This window comes from Centruroides sculpturatus, unplaced genomic scaffold (genome assembly GCF_000671375.1).
Source record: "Centruroides sculpturatus isolate CEXI.00-Female unplaced genomic scaffold, Cexi_2.0 scaffold1125, whole genome shotgun sequence".
NCBI classification, from domain to species: Eukaryota; Metazoa; Arthropoda; class Arachnida; order Scorpiones; family Buthidae; genus Centruroides; species Centruroides sculpturatus.
Window position 1 is genome coordinate 158753 of NW_019385469.1, and position 14995 is coordinate 173747.

A 14995-nucleotide genomic window follows, 5' to 3' on the forward strand; every position below is an offset into this window, starting at 1 on the left:
TTAAACACCAGCAACACTTTTGAAAAACTTGAATTACTCTGAATATAGATATCAAATTTCTTTAGAATTAAAATAAATAATTAATTATTTTCTTTCTTTCTTCATTAAGAAAATAGTTGAAAAATTGCTTATAAGCATATAAAAAAAAATTAATCTCAATAATCTCAAATGATGAATTAGAATTTCCTAACTCAGAAGTCAGAATATAAAATAAAAGCGCTTAATATTATTAACAAAAAAATCCAACTAAAAATAAATCCTTCCAGTTCATAATCAACAATTAATATTTCAACTTGATAGTGTTAACAGTTTTAAATTTAAGACTTAAGCATTGTAATTATAAACTCAAATCCATGAAGCATTATAGACTAAATGCAAGATTTGCTGAAAGATTAAAACTGAAGACAAGCTTAGTGAACTTTATCTTAATGGGGCATAAAATAACTGATTTCCGTTCAATTATTAAGCAAGACAAAAATCTGTTACTTGCAAAGCTTTCAATAATAAACGATCGAATGATGATAACCAGATCACAGATTTTTATAACTGAGACAAATAGCATAAAATCATCAATTATTCTAACTGAATGAATTCAATATTGGAACGATAATATGAATTCGTCGTTCATAATTCATTCTCCCAACTTTTAAGCTAATTCTTGTTTCAGTACAATCGAAACATCTGTTTTAAGAGCATGTTTCCTATAAAAATATAATCTAGTCTATGAATGAAAAGAAATTTAAAATTTTTTTTTTCATTTATAATACGTGTATCGTAAAAATAAAAATAATTCACAGAATTTTTTACGGAATAACCAATACGTTTCTTGACTTTAAAATATTATATGACAGTTATTCCATTTCATAATATTTTAATACTTTTCCTATTTCACTTTTTAAAATGGATTTATATACGTAGATCAGGAAATAAACGAATACGGATAGAATTAATAATTAAGAAAAAACAGAAGTAATTATTAAAATACATGAACGTAACAGGAAATGCAAATGCAAACAAAAATCATTTTGGTAGTTCCGATTCTTGCGTAGACTTGACTAGAACCAAGTATATCAACATTTAAATTTAATTGTTCTAAAATTTCAGTCTTGAGCACGAGACTGATTAATTTCTGCACATCACAATACAATACAAATCATATATTTTCCTGGTAATATATGCAAATTGATCAAATACTGTAAAATTCGTGCATATAGATGTTGATCGATTCTTTTCTTTCTAAGCAGAAATTGATGAATAATATTTTTCTGATTATTCTGAGCTTATTCGAGCAGCATTCTTCAATGCACTGCACAATAATTTCTAACGTGACGACGAACATGCAGCTATCGACATTACGAAGAACACTTGCCATTTCGCATAAACCCTTTCGATTCTGTTTCGGATGTCGCACTTGACATTGATCTGCCTGGACAACTAGTGCGACTGCGTGATAGAAACGATCTGTTGGAAGAAAGAAGAGCGAAGAGGCAGCCGTCCAATCAGCTGGGTGAGGAGACTGCAGAACGTCGTCGGGAATCAAACAACTCGTTAGGATGTCGTACTGCACCAACACGTGCTAAGTACTAAATATATATCAAATGTATTTTCTTGAATAATCCAGGGTGTATACTTACATCCTCGCTCCATTTTATCGCCTGATGAACTGCCAGAAGGATGCGGCCAATCTGGTTGTATCTCTCACACAGAACTGCATTACCAAGGTTCTGGACGAACTGGACGGATTAGACAGGTAAAAATATTCTATTTATAGAACGGAATAATCCGGATATCTTAAGAGGAAAATTATAACCCGTACTTTATCAGCAATCGACTCACTAAACTCAACAATCGATTTCGGATGCTGGATGCTCACCAATCGAAAGTGTCAGAGCTTATCAAATTTTTGCAAATCGGAAGTAATTTTATCCGCGGATTATCGAAGATAAAACAGATAAATGTGATAATATTTTCTCATAGAGTTTGATGGCAAGAAATTCGGAAAGACATTTTAATAATTTACGTACAAATCATTCCTCTTAAAATTAGTATTTAAGAGTAATGATTTTTTTTTTTACTTTAAGGTTTGATCATCACTTTCATCATTTACATTAATATCTTATTTCAGTTTGGTTCTTTACATATAACTCATAAAATCATTTTAACAATTTATTTTATTTCATTTTATTTTTTGTTATTTAAACTTTAAATCGAACTCTCTCCAATGCATCCGAAGAACAACCTTTCTAGTTTCCATCATAACCACTAGAATGAGATTCTATTTGTAAGAGCATTAAGTAACCTGCCTCTTTATTCATCTTATTGAAATCCCTTTTCAATGGATAAAGACATCCTCTCTAGATAATCTTTAAAGATAACATATCAAGTTATTCCAGAAATCGGTCAAGATGCAAGGCTATCAATTCATCAATTTCTTCGTCTAAAACTTGAGTTGATTTTTCAAATAACTACTTCTTAACATATCTATTCTTGAAGTTGGTTCCTGTTTAATAAAATTTCAAAATTACTATTTGCATTATGTGAATCTATCTTTTTGAAATAGATACAACTGTTTATGTACTAACTATTCTTGACCTTCACTGCACATTAGTAAAAACACAATTACCAAGATAATTATTTAATTAAAAAAATCAGTCAACAGTGACAGCTAAAACTTATAACGATAAATAAAAATTTAAGTTGTCTTTATTTTAGAATGTTAAAAAAATAATTGATTCAGGTGATGAATGATCGGTTGTTGCGCCGGTAAGTCATTGTTCAGCCATTAAAGATATATAACACTTTGAAGGGTTGGGTTCAAACGTCTATCGTCAAAAATGCATTGTCATCAGATAGTAATGTAACGAGTTGTTTCCGGTTGCAAATTCTCTCTTATATACAACATAGAATAGTTCGAGTAAGGAACGCGTCGAATCGATACCTCGGCTGCAGCAAGCCGAGGGTTGATGACGTCAGATTGGCTGCGGTCCGTCCAGCCTCGCTACAGCTGCGTACATCCGGGATCCATCAATAAAATTAGGCTTGCGTCCGAATATATAAACGTGATAGGCGTTTTATAACCAAAATTTCGAACTTACAATCAGGAGAAAAGTGGGGTCTTAGCCCCGTACTTCATCCTCAACATGTGGAGTTGCATGCGCCGTTGTATCGGCGTTCGTCATCTACTTGCTCCAAGATGGAGGCTGGTAATGATTTGTTACCAACTTGTAATCTGTCTGTTCCTTCCCTTAGGTCACTTCCCAAGTTGAGCAGCGAGGATGTCAGAGGAAACGATGGACAACAAATCCCGTCCAACGACCACGTGTCCTCGCCATCGATGCCTGCCTTCGAACCCATTCCCCACGATCACGACTTCTGCGAAAGAGTGGTCATCAATGTCAGCGGATTGAGGTTCGAAACACAACTAAGAACCCTCAACCAATTTCCCGACAGTCTTTTAGGTGATCCCACTCGAAGAATTCGCTATTTCGATCCATTGAGAAATGAATATTTCTTCGACAGAAACAGGCCGAGTTTTGATGCCATCTTATATTATTATCAAAGTGGAGGAAGGCTCAGGAGACCAGTTAACGTCCCTTTGGATGTATTTTCGGAGGAAATCAAATTCTACGAATTGGGTGATTTAGCATTTAATAAATTTCGCGAAGATGAAGGTTTTATAAAAGAGGAAGAAAAGCCTCTCCCCAAAAGGGAGTGGAATAAAAAACTGTGGCTATTGTTTGAATATCCAGAGAGTTCGCAAGGTGCCAGAATCGTGGCAATTATCTCAGTAACCGTGATTCTTATGTCCATTTTTATATTTTGTTTGGAAACCTTGCCAGAATTCAAGCATTACCGCCTATTCAATACTACTAATAATATGACAAGGGTCGTGGAGGATGAAGTGCCGAAAACAACCGATCCATTCTTCATTATTGAAACATGTTGTATTTTTTGGTTTACTTTTGAGTTACTAGTACGTTTTACTGCTTGTCCTGATAAACTAGCCTTTTTTAAAGATCCGATGAATAGCATTGATTTAGTTGCCATCATTCCATATTTCATCACATTAGCTACTGTTGTGGCGGAACAAAAAGACATCCATTCACCTCTCACTCTCACTGACAGAAGTGGAAATAACCAGGCGATGTCCCTTGCCATTCTAAGGGTCATTCGTCTTGTTAGAGTTTTTCGAATATTTAAACTTTCTAGGCATTCTAAAGGTCTTCAAATTCTTGGACGTACATTAAAAGCAAGCATGAGAGAACTAGGATTGCTCATATTTTTCTTGTTTATTGGTGTGATATTATTCTCTAGTGCTGTGTACTATGCTGAAGCAGATTCTGAAAGATCTTATTTCAAAAGTATCCCTGATGCATTTTGGTGGGCTGTAGTTACTATGACGACTGTGGGTTATGGAGATATGAGGCCCGTTGGGGTTTGGGGTAAAATTGTTGGTTCTTTGTGTGCCATTGCCGGCGTATTGACAATTGCTCTTCCAGTGCCCGTTATTGTTTCCAATTTTAATTATTTCTACCACAGAGAAACAGATCAGGAGGAGATGATGTCGCAGAATTTTAATCACGTAACCAGTTGCCCTTATCTGCCGGGCACAGTTGGCAGTAAATTAAAACGAGAATCTATGACCGATTCTGCATCCGACATCATGGATTTAGAAGATGGAATAATGCTCACTAACGAGGACCCACACAAAAAGCCCAGCTATATACCTCGACACAATAACAATAACCAGAATAACTCTTCTGCATTTGAGACAGACGTCTGATGGAATACTTCGTAAGATGCCACCAGAGTCTGTTATTGTGTATCCTTTCTTCTCAGGCAAGTTTAGTTTAATATAGAATAGATTAGTGTGACGGAAAAATCTATTAATGACTAAACCTATTACAAAAATATAAAGAAATGCCAAAACAGAATATTTTTATAACAATATTTCATAATTTAACAGCAATCTTTAATAATACTTATGACTGATATAAGAGTGAAAAAAGTTTCCCTTAAAAAATTAATTAACATCTTAAGGATTTAAAACGTTTAATCAATTATTCGTTGGTTTAATTTATTCGTAAATTTAGCTTAAATAAGTAAAATACAAATTCTATTAATTTATTGTTTCGTGAACTCAGATATTTAACTCGAAAATTTTAGAAATGCTAACAAACATGCTATTAAAATATAAATATACTGTAATTTATCCGATTTTATCCGAAACAAATTTTTCTCCCTTCATTTTACTATTCATACGCATTTTTTAGTAAGCACGCCTTTTATTTATAAAATTTCTTTCATTGTCAATTGTATGTGAACTAAAATGTATCCTAATTTCAGTACTTTAAAATATGAAAATAATAAGACAGTATAATATAAGAAAAATGTATATAATGACTCATTCAAAAATTTCGAATTATAGCATAGATTTTCGTTAGAAATCATGTTATTATATTACATTAAAGCATAAATTTGAAATCATAAATTCATATTAAATTTTTTTTTCTTCTCGATAGGCAGAAACTGTGCATAAGATGGAAACATTTTTAGGCTTTCATATGTTTTATATCAGTTATAAATTAAATACTGTTATATATGTCAAAAGTAATTCAATTATATCAAAATTAAGTAAATTTGATATTAAATATTTTAAATTATCATTAAGTAGCGCTCGCAATACGCTTACAGTGCCATCTGACGAAAGAAAAGTGAAATATTTCCTAAGTTCTTCATTGAACGATAGTAGATCCAAATAAATAAGTAAATAAAAATAAATATTTGATGTAGGTTATTATTAAAACTCTGTCTACTCCGTTCATTATAAATTCTATATTTTCATCGTTTTAATAATTATCATGTTTTTCGAATTTTATTTACTTTAATTTTACTTCATTAAAAACAACTCATTAAGCATAAAGTAGAATTCATTTAAGATAGTGAATATAGCTAATTTTGTAATATATTCTGGAATTCATTTCATTTGAATTAAAAGATCGTCCTATTTCAGATAGAGGTCTGCATTTATGCTTGTTTTTGACATTTTAAAAGTTTATTATTATTATGTATTTTTATATAATTACAAAAATTTAATGTACAGTACGTTTATTAATTACAATGTTATGAAAAATTATTATTTTTTATTCATTTCCTTTACACTTCGTTTTCCTATATTAGCTAACATAATTTTATTTTAAAAAATGCATAGGTAAAAATATATAATATAGTGAATTTACATGAAATAAACAGCGATCCAATATATTCAATTTAGATTTATAAAATACTCATGTTTATGCTTGTATATTACAGCAATTAGTAAGTTTTATGAATTGGTGCGATAACAATCATAAAAGAAACCTGGAGATCTCAAATTATAAATGAAGGTTAACAATGATTTTAGAAATTCAAAATATATAAATGCAAATAATTACTTTTATTTTGATATTTTTTATATTAGGTTAGGTCTAAATGAATCTATGTATATATATACTCCATTGATATATAGCAATAATATAAGAAATAATTAGCCAATATTAAAAATAATCATTAAATTTTCAAGTTAAAATTTTTCATTGCAACATCAGTTTTATCAAGGATTTAATAAAAATAAATTAAAATTTTAATATCCGAATCAGAATTACGGATAATCCTTTTAATTATTATATAAATGCAGTCCATTTTATCATTTCACATATTAAATATTAAAAAGTTTAGTGACGTTAATTATAAAACAAATAATAAATTTATTTTTTAAATAAAATAATGATTAAATTAAATTTTGAATGTATCGAGAAGAGTCTATAAAATTCTCGATGACTTGTCTTCAATAAAAATGCTTTAATCCGTATGCAAACGGATTAGACAGAGTTTATTATAATTCGAGTAAAAAATGTTAATTTTTATAATATTCGCATATTAAAGAGAATTTTACTCATTTGAATAAAAATAAAATAAAATAAAATATAATTCAAATTATTTATGAATCGAATATTTGGCTCAATGCAAAATTTTAAATCATAGAAATGGACGATTTAGTCGGATCGTAAATAGCTTTACAGAGAATGTTCTAAAATCGAAAATCGGATTCAGATATTCTTAAAACAAAAATTTTATACAATCTTCTAAATACTTATCGGTGGCATAATTGATAGTTTCTTTCATCCTAAAAAATTCGTTGTATAAAATAATATTGAAGTCATTTTTTTCTATCAGGAATGTCGATTCAAGTCATGTTTAAGAATGAGTCATTTTAAATATGGTTTTTAGGAAAAATAACCTTATCAGTGAACTCAAATTAAAATATTTTGAATTCGTAATATTTTAGAAAAATCTAAAGTACTGTAAATGAAGAAATATGGGTTAAAATCCTTTTATTTATATAAAGTATTGCTTATATCAATTTTTTGGAAATATACACGCTACTGTAAATATAATTCACACTAAGAAAGACTAATCATTCACTTAAATTCTATTATAATTTATACAAAGAAATACAAAGTTTCTATTATTTATATATTTTATAAAAAATTAAAAGTGAATTCGTTAATAAGATCTACATATGTATATTTCATATCTAAATTTTCTTTTACTAATAAATGAAATATAAACGGAGCTACGAAATCTTGGGTGATTTTATTAATTTTCGAATAAGTACGAACTGAATTCTTTAATATAGTTAACAATAAGTGAATTCTTGAAGTAGTCTTGTGATCAGTATGTCTATTTTATGCGATGCATGGTCATTAACAACGCATATAATTTAGTGTGTTATTAGGCTAATCGAGATTTTATCTTAAAAGTAAGGAACATATGAGATTTGATTGCAGATAGCTTATCTTACAAGTTAAAAAAATGTTCTGATAAAATATTTTGGGTTTAATGCTTTAAAATATCTAATAATTTAGTACGTTGTTTGAAATATCTCTGCATTTATGAGATTACATATATCGATAATAGTCATACAAGTATACAAATTCTAGCTTATTATAATATCAATATATAGTTTGAAAATTCTAATAAATAAGTTAACTGTTATTGTTTAATAATAGAATTTCATTCGTATTTGCCAAAAAAAAATATGAGGAACTTTCTGTGCATCGAGATATCAAATACAATAATGCATATTTTTATTCTTCTTGTACGTATTAACTGAATAACACGTATATTGTATGTGTTGTTTTTATATATGATTAAATTCACTAAGGTATAAAAAGACTTAAAAGTAATATATTCGTAATTTTTAATTCGAAATGGCTGTTCGTTTTATTTGAGTTTTTGGATTATGCGAGGTAGCAACGGTCTACATTAACTCGAATAATCTGAGTTCTACTATATCAGTATTAAAAACATAGTAATAGCTCGCACAAATTGATGGAAATCGAACTTATTAATTATTGTATTCTATCATTAAAAATGTTCTAATCTTACAATTAAGTAATGCTTTTTGAATATATTTTTATAGATGCAATAGGTATTCGCGTGAAAGTGAACATTTGCTCAATATTTTAAACATTCAATTCAGAGTATGACAATCACCTCTTTATTAACTTTTACTACATAAGTGAAATATTATTATAGTTGAATTTTAGACATATTACTTAGTTAATTAATTATTTTAAAATAGTTTAGGATGATAATTATTTAATCATAAAGAAATATCTATTGAAGTCATTTTAAATTACGTAAAACCGGCCAACTTTGTCAGAATTCCCGTATACTTTTTAAACAGTTAAGAATTTAAAAGCTGCACTATCTCAGACTAATAATTTGAAACTGGTTGTAATAAATAGGTTTTGCAATTTTGTTTTTTCAAAAAACTGAAATATTAAATATTAGCATTATCCATTTGGTCGAATATCTTCTCGAAATTGTAAATAAGCAAGAATACATTAAAAACTTAAAAAGGCTTAGATTTACAGATTTACAGAAAACTTCGAATTATGTTCATATTTCATCTGCATTAGTATTATATAAATTTACAGGCCATAATAAAAAGATATATTATTTTTAGTCATTTTTTCCCTCATTATCAAACAGAATTTGAATATAACTTGGGAATTGAAGTATAATTCTTATATGCAGTTTTGCAGAGAATATATTTCTATAGAATTGTTGTTTTCAAAAATTTTGATATATTTTAATGAGAGTTAGAAGTCGTATGTTTTTATTTTAAGAACATTAAACAAGTAGATACGGATTTTTAATTAAAAGTAACCAAAAGGTATTTGTTTCTGTTTGTTGGTAGAATCCAGATCTGTCAATGCAAAATAATTTTCAATCTGTTTAATTTGATGTATATTATTCAGTAAGTATTCCAAACTTTTTTATGATTATTTTTTCAAATTTTACGTTGAAAGCTTTTAATATTTTCATCAAAGTTTCAACCAAAGTATTTGTTTGATCCTTATACAATATCGTTTTTCTTGTCATCTTCTCTAGAATGCATACCTTTAATTTACATTTACACAAACGAAATTGAAACTAATAAGTTAAAGAATAATCTATCAGTTCAGAATTTCAAAACTACTTGTCTAGTATCAAAGTTGGACGGTTTTGCGATACATCATACTGCAAAAAAGTAAGCATAATAATTTAAAATTTGAATTAATACGAACTAAAACAAATAGCATTTATGAATTATTTTAAGGTATAGAATTTGAAATAGGTTATAATTTAAAATCAAGCTATATATTTTTTTGAGAATATTGAAACTTTAACTAATTTTTTCAGATATTGATGGAACCATATTGGTTTCGTTTGCTACCTGCTCGATTGGGGTGGGAACTGAAACATGACTTCTTTTTCTACTCACCCATCATCTCTACTTATTCATGTTTTTCACTGGAAATTTCACAATTTACGGTGGAATTATTCGATGTCATAAATTAAACAAAACCGAAACAGTATGCTAAGGACATGCATAGTATTCCAGAGAACTGGAATGGCTTCAACTAGATTCAAATTCCACAAATAGTTTCTTTCGAAACTAATAACACGAATCCAACTTCAAATCATTCCAAGTAGTTTCGTGTGCAACAAATTAACATTATAACCAATCATTTTGATTTATTTAAGAACAAAAATAGTAATTTCAATATTCTAGAACCTATGTAAAACGTAGTATTCGTTAACCTGTATGAAAAGATTTTAAAAATTAGAATTATTATTAGTGTTCATCTCCTCCATAAATTTAGACATTTTCCAAATTGTCCCCGTTCGATGTGTATGTTCTGCGTTTTTTATTCATTCAATCATCAGTAGCTATTTTTTCCTATGAAATTAAGGAAAAGAAAATCATAATTTGAAGCCATAATTAATTAATTCTAAAATTCTGTGGAATACTATTCCTAAACCTGTACAAAACAATAAACCGCCATTTGTTTGCTCCTATGTTAAGAAATTTGCTATGTAAGTATGGCAATTTCTAATTAAGTGCTCTTATTAAAACCTATGTTATCAAAGCAGGGAAGTGGAACACAGGGTCACTAATTGTGAAGAATGTAAAGTTGTTGACATAAAAAGTGTCCAGGAATTAAGACCGGCGAGCTTATTAATGATAACTTCAATGTGTTCTTATTAATTGTGCATATCAAGGTCTTAAGTTTGTATATCGCTGTCTTTTCCTCGCCATTCTAATCTAAAAAAACTCATCCATTCTAAAACATAAAATTTATCAGAACGGATAATTTGAAATTGCCAAAATTGTCCCTCGTATATGTACAAAATATATATTTTTTGCGACTATAACGTCTAAAGTGCAATTAAATTGCTGTGTATGCATAATGCGCTTATTTTGTTCCTTTCTTTCGATTTTAATACAAAAATTGCTACAAAATAGATAAAATTGAATATTTGTAATTACCAGGGTGTGTAGTTATTAATCATCTATTACCTAGTGCTCAGTTGTTACGAGAAGAGACTATAGAACCAACAGCAGGACGATTTTTAAAAAAGTTGACAGTCTAGTTTCATATAGATAAATAGAACAGTAACCTATTTAGACATATTCAAATGTAGTTTAGTGTAGACTAAACCGATTGTTTAATGTTGAAAATCACCTCATAATTTTTAAGGTTTATTTATAGAGTATGAGTGCTTTAATAGATAATTAGTTTACTCCGGCCATTTCTGTTGGCAATGTCGCGTTTATCCCACGTTACACGCGCTTTACAGTTATATATCTAGCGTCCAAAAATTATTATATTTCCATCCAGTATTAAATAAGAGACTATTAAATATTTACAAAAAGCGAAATTTCTGTTGCATTTTTAGTTTCCTGCCTTATCCTCAGGCCAAATGTTCTGCTGTTGCCTTATGTCTGTTAGACCAAAAACCTATAATAAAAATGTCAAAGAAAACAAATGGTGGTTACCACAAGTTGGATGCTGCAGCCGTCCGGTGCTAATTGTCATGATTTGCGAAACTATTTTACATTGTCCTTCTTTCTAGTATTTTAGTCCGATTGTCTGTTATGCAAAATGTGATATAAAGCAAACATATCGGGGAATAAGTCATTTTTTATGTGGTTTATTCCCACGTGATGTTCCCTTCCTTGCACTGTGTAGTATTATAATTCAAGACTGTAGATATCGCGCTGAAAAGAATAAAAGCTACAGTTCGTTTTACCGATATTGTCTGAATTTTCTTATAAAATACTTACAGAATTTACAAGTAAACTATTAATTAATAGTTTAAATATTAAAATTACAGAAGTATACGATTAAAATAGATTTTAAACCCATATCTATTTTGGTTAAATTTAAATTTTTACTTTTGTAATAACTGAAATAAGAACGACAGATACGTATTATGGCCTCATTTTAAGGACTAGTGCAACTACTGGACTTTATTATTATGATAATTTATATTCAATAATTGACGTTAATGATAAATTTCATGTAATCATTTATAAAAGTTAATTACTAAAATGAATGAAACATTCCACAACTAAAAAGAAATAAAAACTATTAGATTACTCATTTTTTAAGTAATAATTGTCTAAATGTTTATTTAGACTGAAAAATCAGTCTTAACAATAAGGATGATGTCATATTGTCTATAAAACATTCATTTTCTACTAATAAAATATTTAAATTTTTGACTTTTGTCTTTTTAATATTCATCTAAATTGTTTATTTCAAGTATTTATAATAATTAAGGCATTTAAATTAAATATGCCTTTAAATCACAGTCGTAAGTGAAAATATGAAGAAAAGTGATTCAAATTACACTTATTATGAGGTATGAACAAGTTTGTGTAATATATATTTTAGCTATCATCATTAAAATGAATTATCTGATTAGATCATTATATCGAATTATTCCCTGTTTTTGTTAATTATTTATATTTAAAAATGTTTTAAATTTTATTCGAAAGATTTTTATATAGCAGCATAAATCTAAAAAATTTTATCGTAATTTTTTTTTATTTTCAAATATTATCATATAGATGTAACTTCATAAATGCTTAACTGCAGAGCTATAACATGTAAGTATCATTTGAAATAAATTTAAATTAATAAAAGACAACATTACAAAAAGTCATAAGTGAAAACAATATAAATAAAAATAAAGTTATAAAAGAGATTATACAAAAGTCATTTTTGTAAGGAAGTTGGTTTTAAATGTTATTTAACAAGATAACATTTTTTTATCGACAATATAAAGTTTGTAATACATCTTATAAAGACAATGATATTTGAAGTATACTGCTGGAAATTAATAAGATCATCTACAAGTTCTCATAAATCATAGACCATATCATTTACAAAATGAACTGTTAGTAAATTTATTATTTTAATTTTTACTTAAAATTTAAATCATATGTATTGCAGAAACTCATTACTAAAATTATCCTCATTAACATTCATAAATTTTATTTTGCATTTGACGAATTATTAAATTAAGTTTCAGTTAAATGATACGTCGATTATTTCAAAGTTGATTTTATATTAAAATTAAAACAACTGTTTCAAAAATAAAATTGATCATTATCCCAGATGTAAAGTTAAAAGTTTGAGGATTTGAAAATCACATCTCATAATAAATGCGTTACGTAATAAATTATCATCATATATTATCATCTATCAGGTAGGTTGTTTTATCATTTACCTAGTGAAATATATATGTATGTATATAAACTTGTATAATCGGTAATCTATAATCTGATTGTCTATCCAAAGATCTGTTTTTATAAATGATATTTAAATCGGGAAGTTATGATAATAAAACATATATTTTTTTTATTAATAACTGTTAACTTTCTCAATTTTAATGTAATTTTTAAGTAATAATGTCATTAAGAATTNCTTTCATATGTTTTATATCAGTTATAAATTAAATACTGTTATATATGTCAAAAGTAATTCAATTATATCAAAATTAAGTAAATTTGATATTAAATATTTTAAATTATCATTAAGTAGCGCTCGCAATACGCTTACAGTGCCATCTGACGAAAGAAAAGTGAAATATTTCCTAAGTTCTTCATTGAACGATAGTAGATCCAAATAAATAAGTAAATAAAAATAAATATTTGATGTAGGTTATTATTAAAACTCTGTCTACTCCGTTCATTATAAATTCTATATTTTCATCGTTTTAATAATTATCATGTTTTTCGAATTTTATTTACTTTAATTTTACTTCATTAAAAACAACTCATTAAGCATAAAGTAGAATTCATTTAAGATAGTGAATATAGCTAATTTTGTAATATATTCTGGAATTCATTTCATTTGAATTAAAAGATCGTCCTATTTCAGATAGAGGTCTGCATTTATGCTTGTTTTTGACATTTTAAAAGTTTATTATTATTATGTATTTTTATATAATTACAAAAATTTAATGTACCGTACGTTTATTAATTACAATGTTATGAAAAATTATTATTTTTTATTCATTTCCTTTACACTTCGTTTTCCTATATTAGCTAACATAATTTTATTTTAAAAAATGCATAGGTAAAAATATATAATATAGTGAATTTACATGAAATAAACAGCGATCCAATATATTCAATTTAGATTTATAAAATACTCATGTTTATGCTTGTATATTACAGCAATTAGTAAGTTTTATGAATTGGTGCGATAACAATCATAAAAGAAACCTGGAGATCTCAAATTATAAATGAAGGTTAACAATGATTTTAGAAATTCAAAATATATAAATGCAAATAATTACTTTTATTTTGATATTTTTTATATTAGGTTAGGTCTAAATGAATCTATGTATATATATACTCCATTGATATATAGCAATAATATAAGAAATAATTAGCCAATATTAAAAATAATCATTAAATTTTCAAGTTAAAATTTTTCATTGCAACATCAGTTTTATCAAGGATTTAATAAAAATAAATTAAAATTTTAATATCCGAATCAGAATTACGGATAATCCTTTTAATTATTATATAAATGCAGTCCATTTTATCATTTCACATATTAAATATTAAAAAGTTTAGTGACGTTAATTATAAAACAAATAATAAATTTATTTTTTAAATAAAATAATGATTAAATTAAATTTTGAATGTATCGAGAAGAGTCTATAAAATTCTCGATGACTTGTCTTCAATAAAAATGCTTTAATCCGTATGCAAACGGATTAGACAGAGTTTATTATAATTCGAGTAAAAAATGTTAATTTTTATAATATTCGCATATTAAAGAGAATTTTACTCATTTGAATAAAAATAAAATAAAATAAAATATAATTCAAATTATTTATGAATCGAATATTTGGCTCAATGCAAAATTTTAAATCATAGAAATGGACGATTTAGTCGGATCGTAAATAGCTTTACAGAGAATGTTCTAAAATCGAAAATCGGATTCAGATATTCTTAAAACAAAAATTTTATACAATCTTCTAAATACTTATCGGTGGCATAATTGATAGTTTCTTTCATCCTAAAAAATTCGTTGTATAAAATAATATTGAAGTCATTTTTTTCTATCAGGAATGTCGATTCAAGTCATGTTTAAGA

At 27.3% G+C, this 14995-nt stretch overlaps 1 protein-coding gene across 7 annotated transcripts in view; it reads left to right on the forward strand.

Annotated features, from left to right (window-relative positions):
• The window catches only part of LOC111639281 (potassium voltage-gated channel protein Shaker-like), a 135552-nt gene that overhangs the window by 21948 nt on the left and 98609 nt on the right, over positions 1-14995 (forward strand). Inside the window, exons 1-3 of one of the 7 annotated variants that reach the window (XM_023385118.1) lie at positions 12-1750; positions 3250-4822; positions 9733-11631. The exons of 3 other annotated variants lie outside the window; for them this stretch is intronic. In XM_023385118.1, the coding sequence (XP_023240886.1) occupies positions 1659-1750; positions 3250-4783 (1626 nt within the window). In that variant the 5' untranslated portion in view covers positions 12-1658 and the 3' untranslated portion in view covers positions 4784-4822; positions 9733-11631. Of the gene's footprint in view, positions 1-11; positions 1751-1824; positions 5210-9732; positions 11632-14995 lie in introns of those variants that run through there. 3 more of the 7 variants (XM_023385120.1, XM_023385122.1, XM_023385119.1) reach the window with 3 other exon arrangements.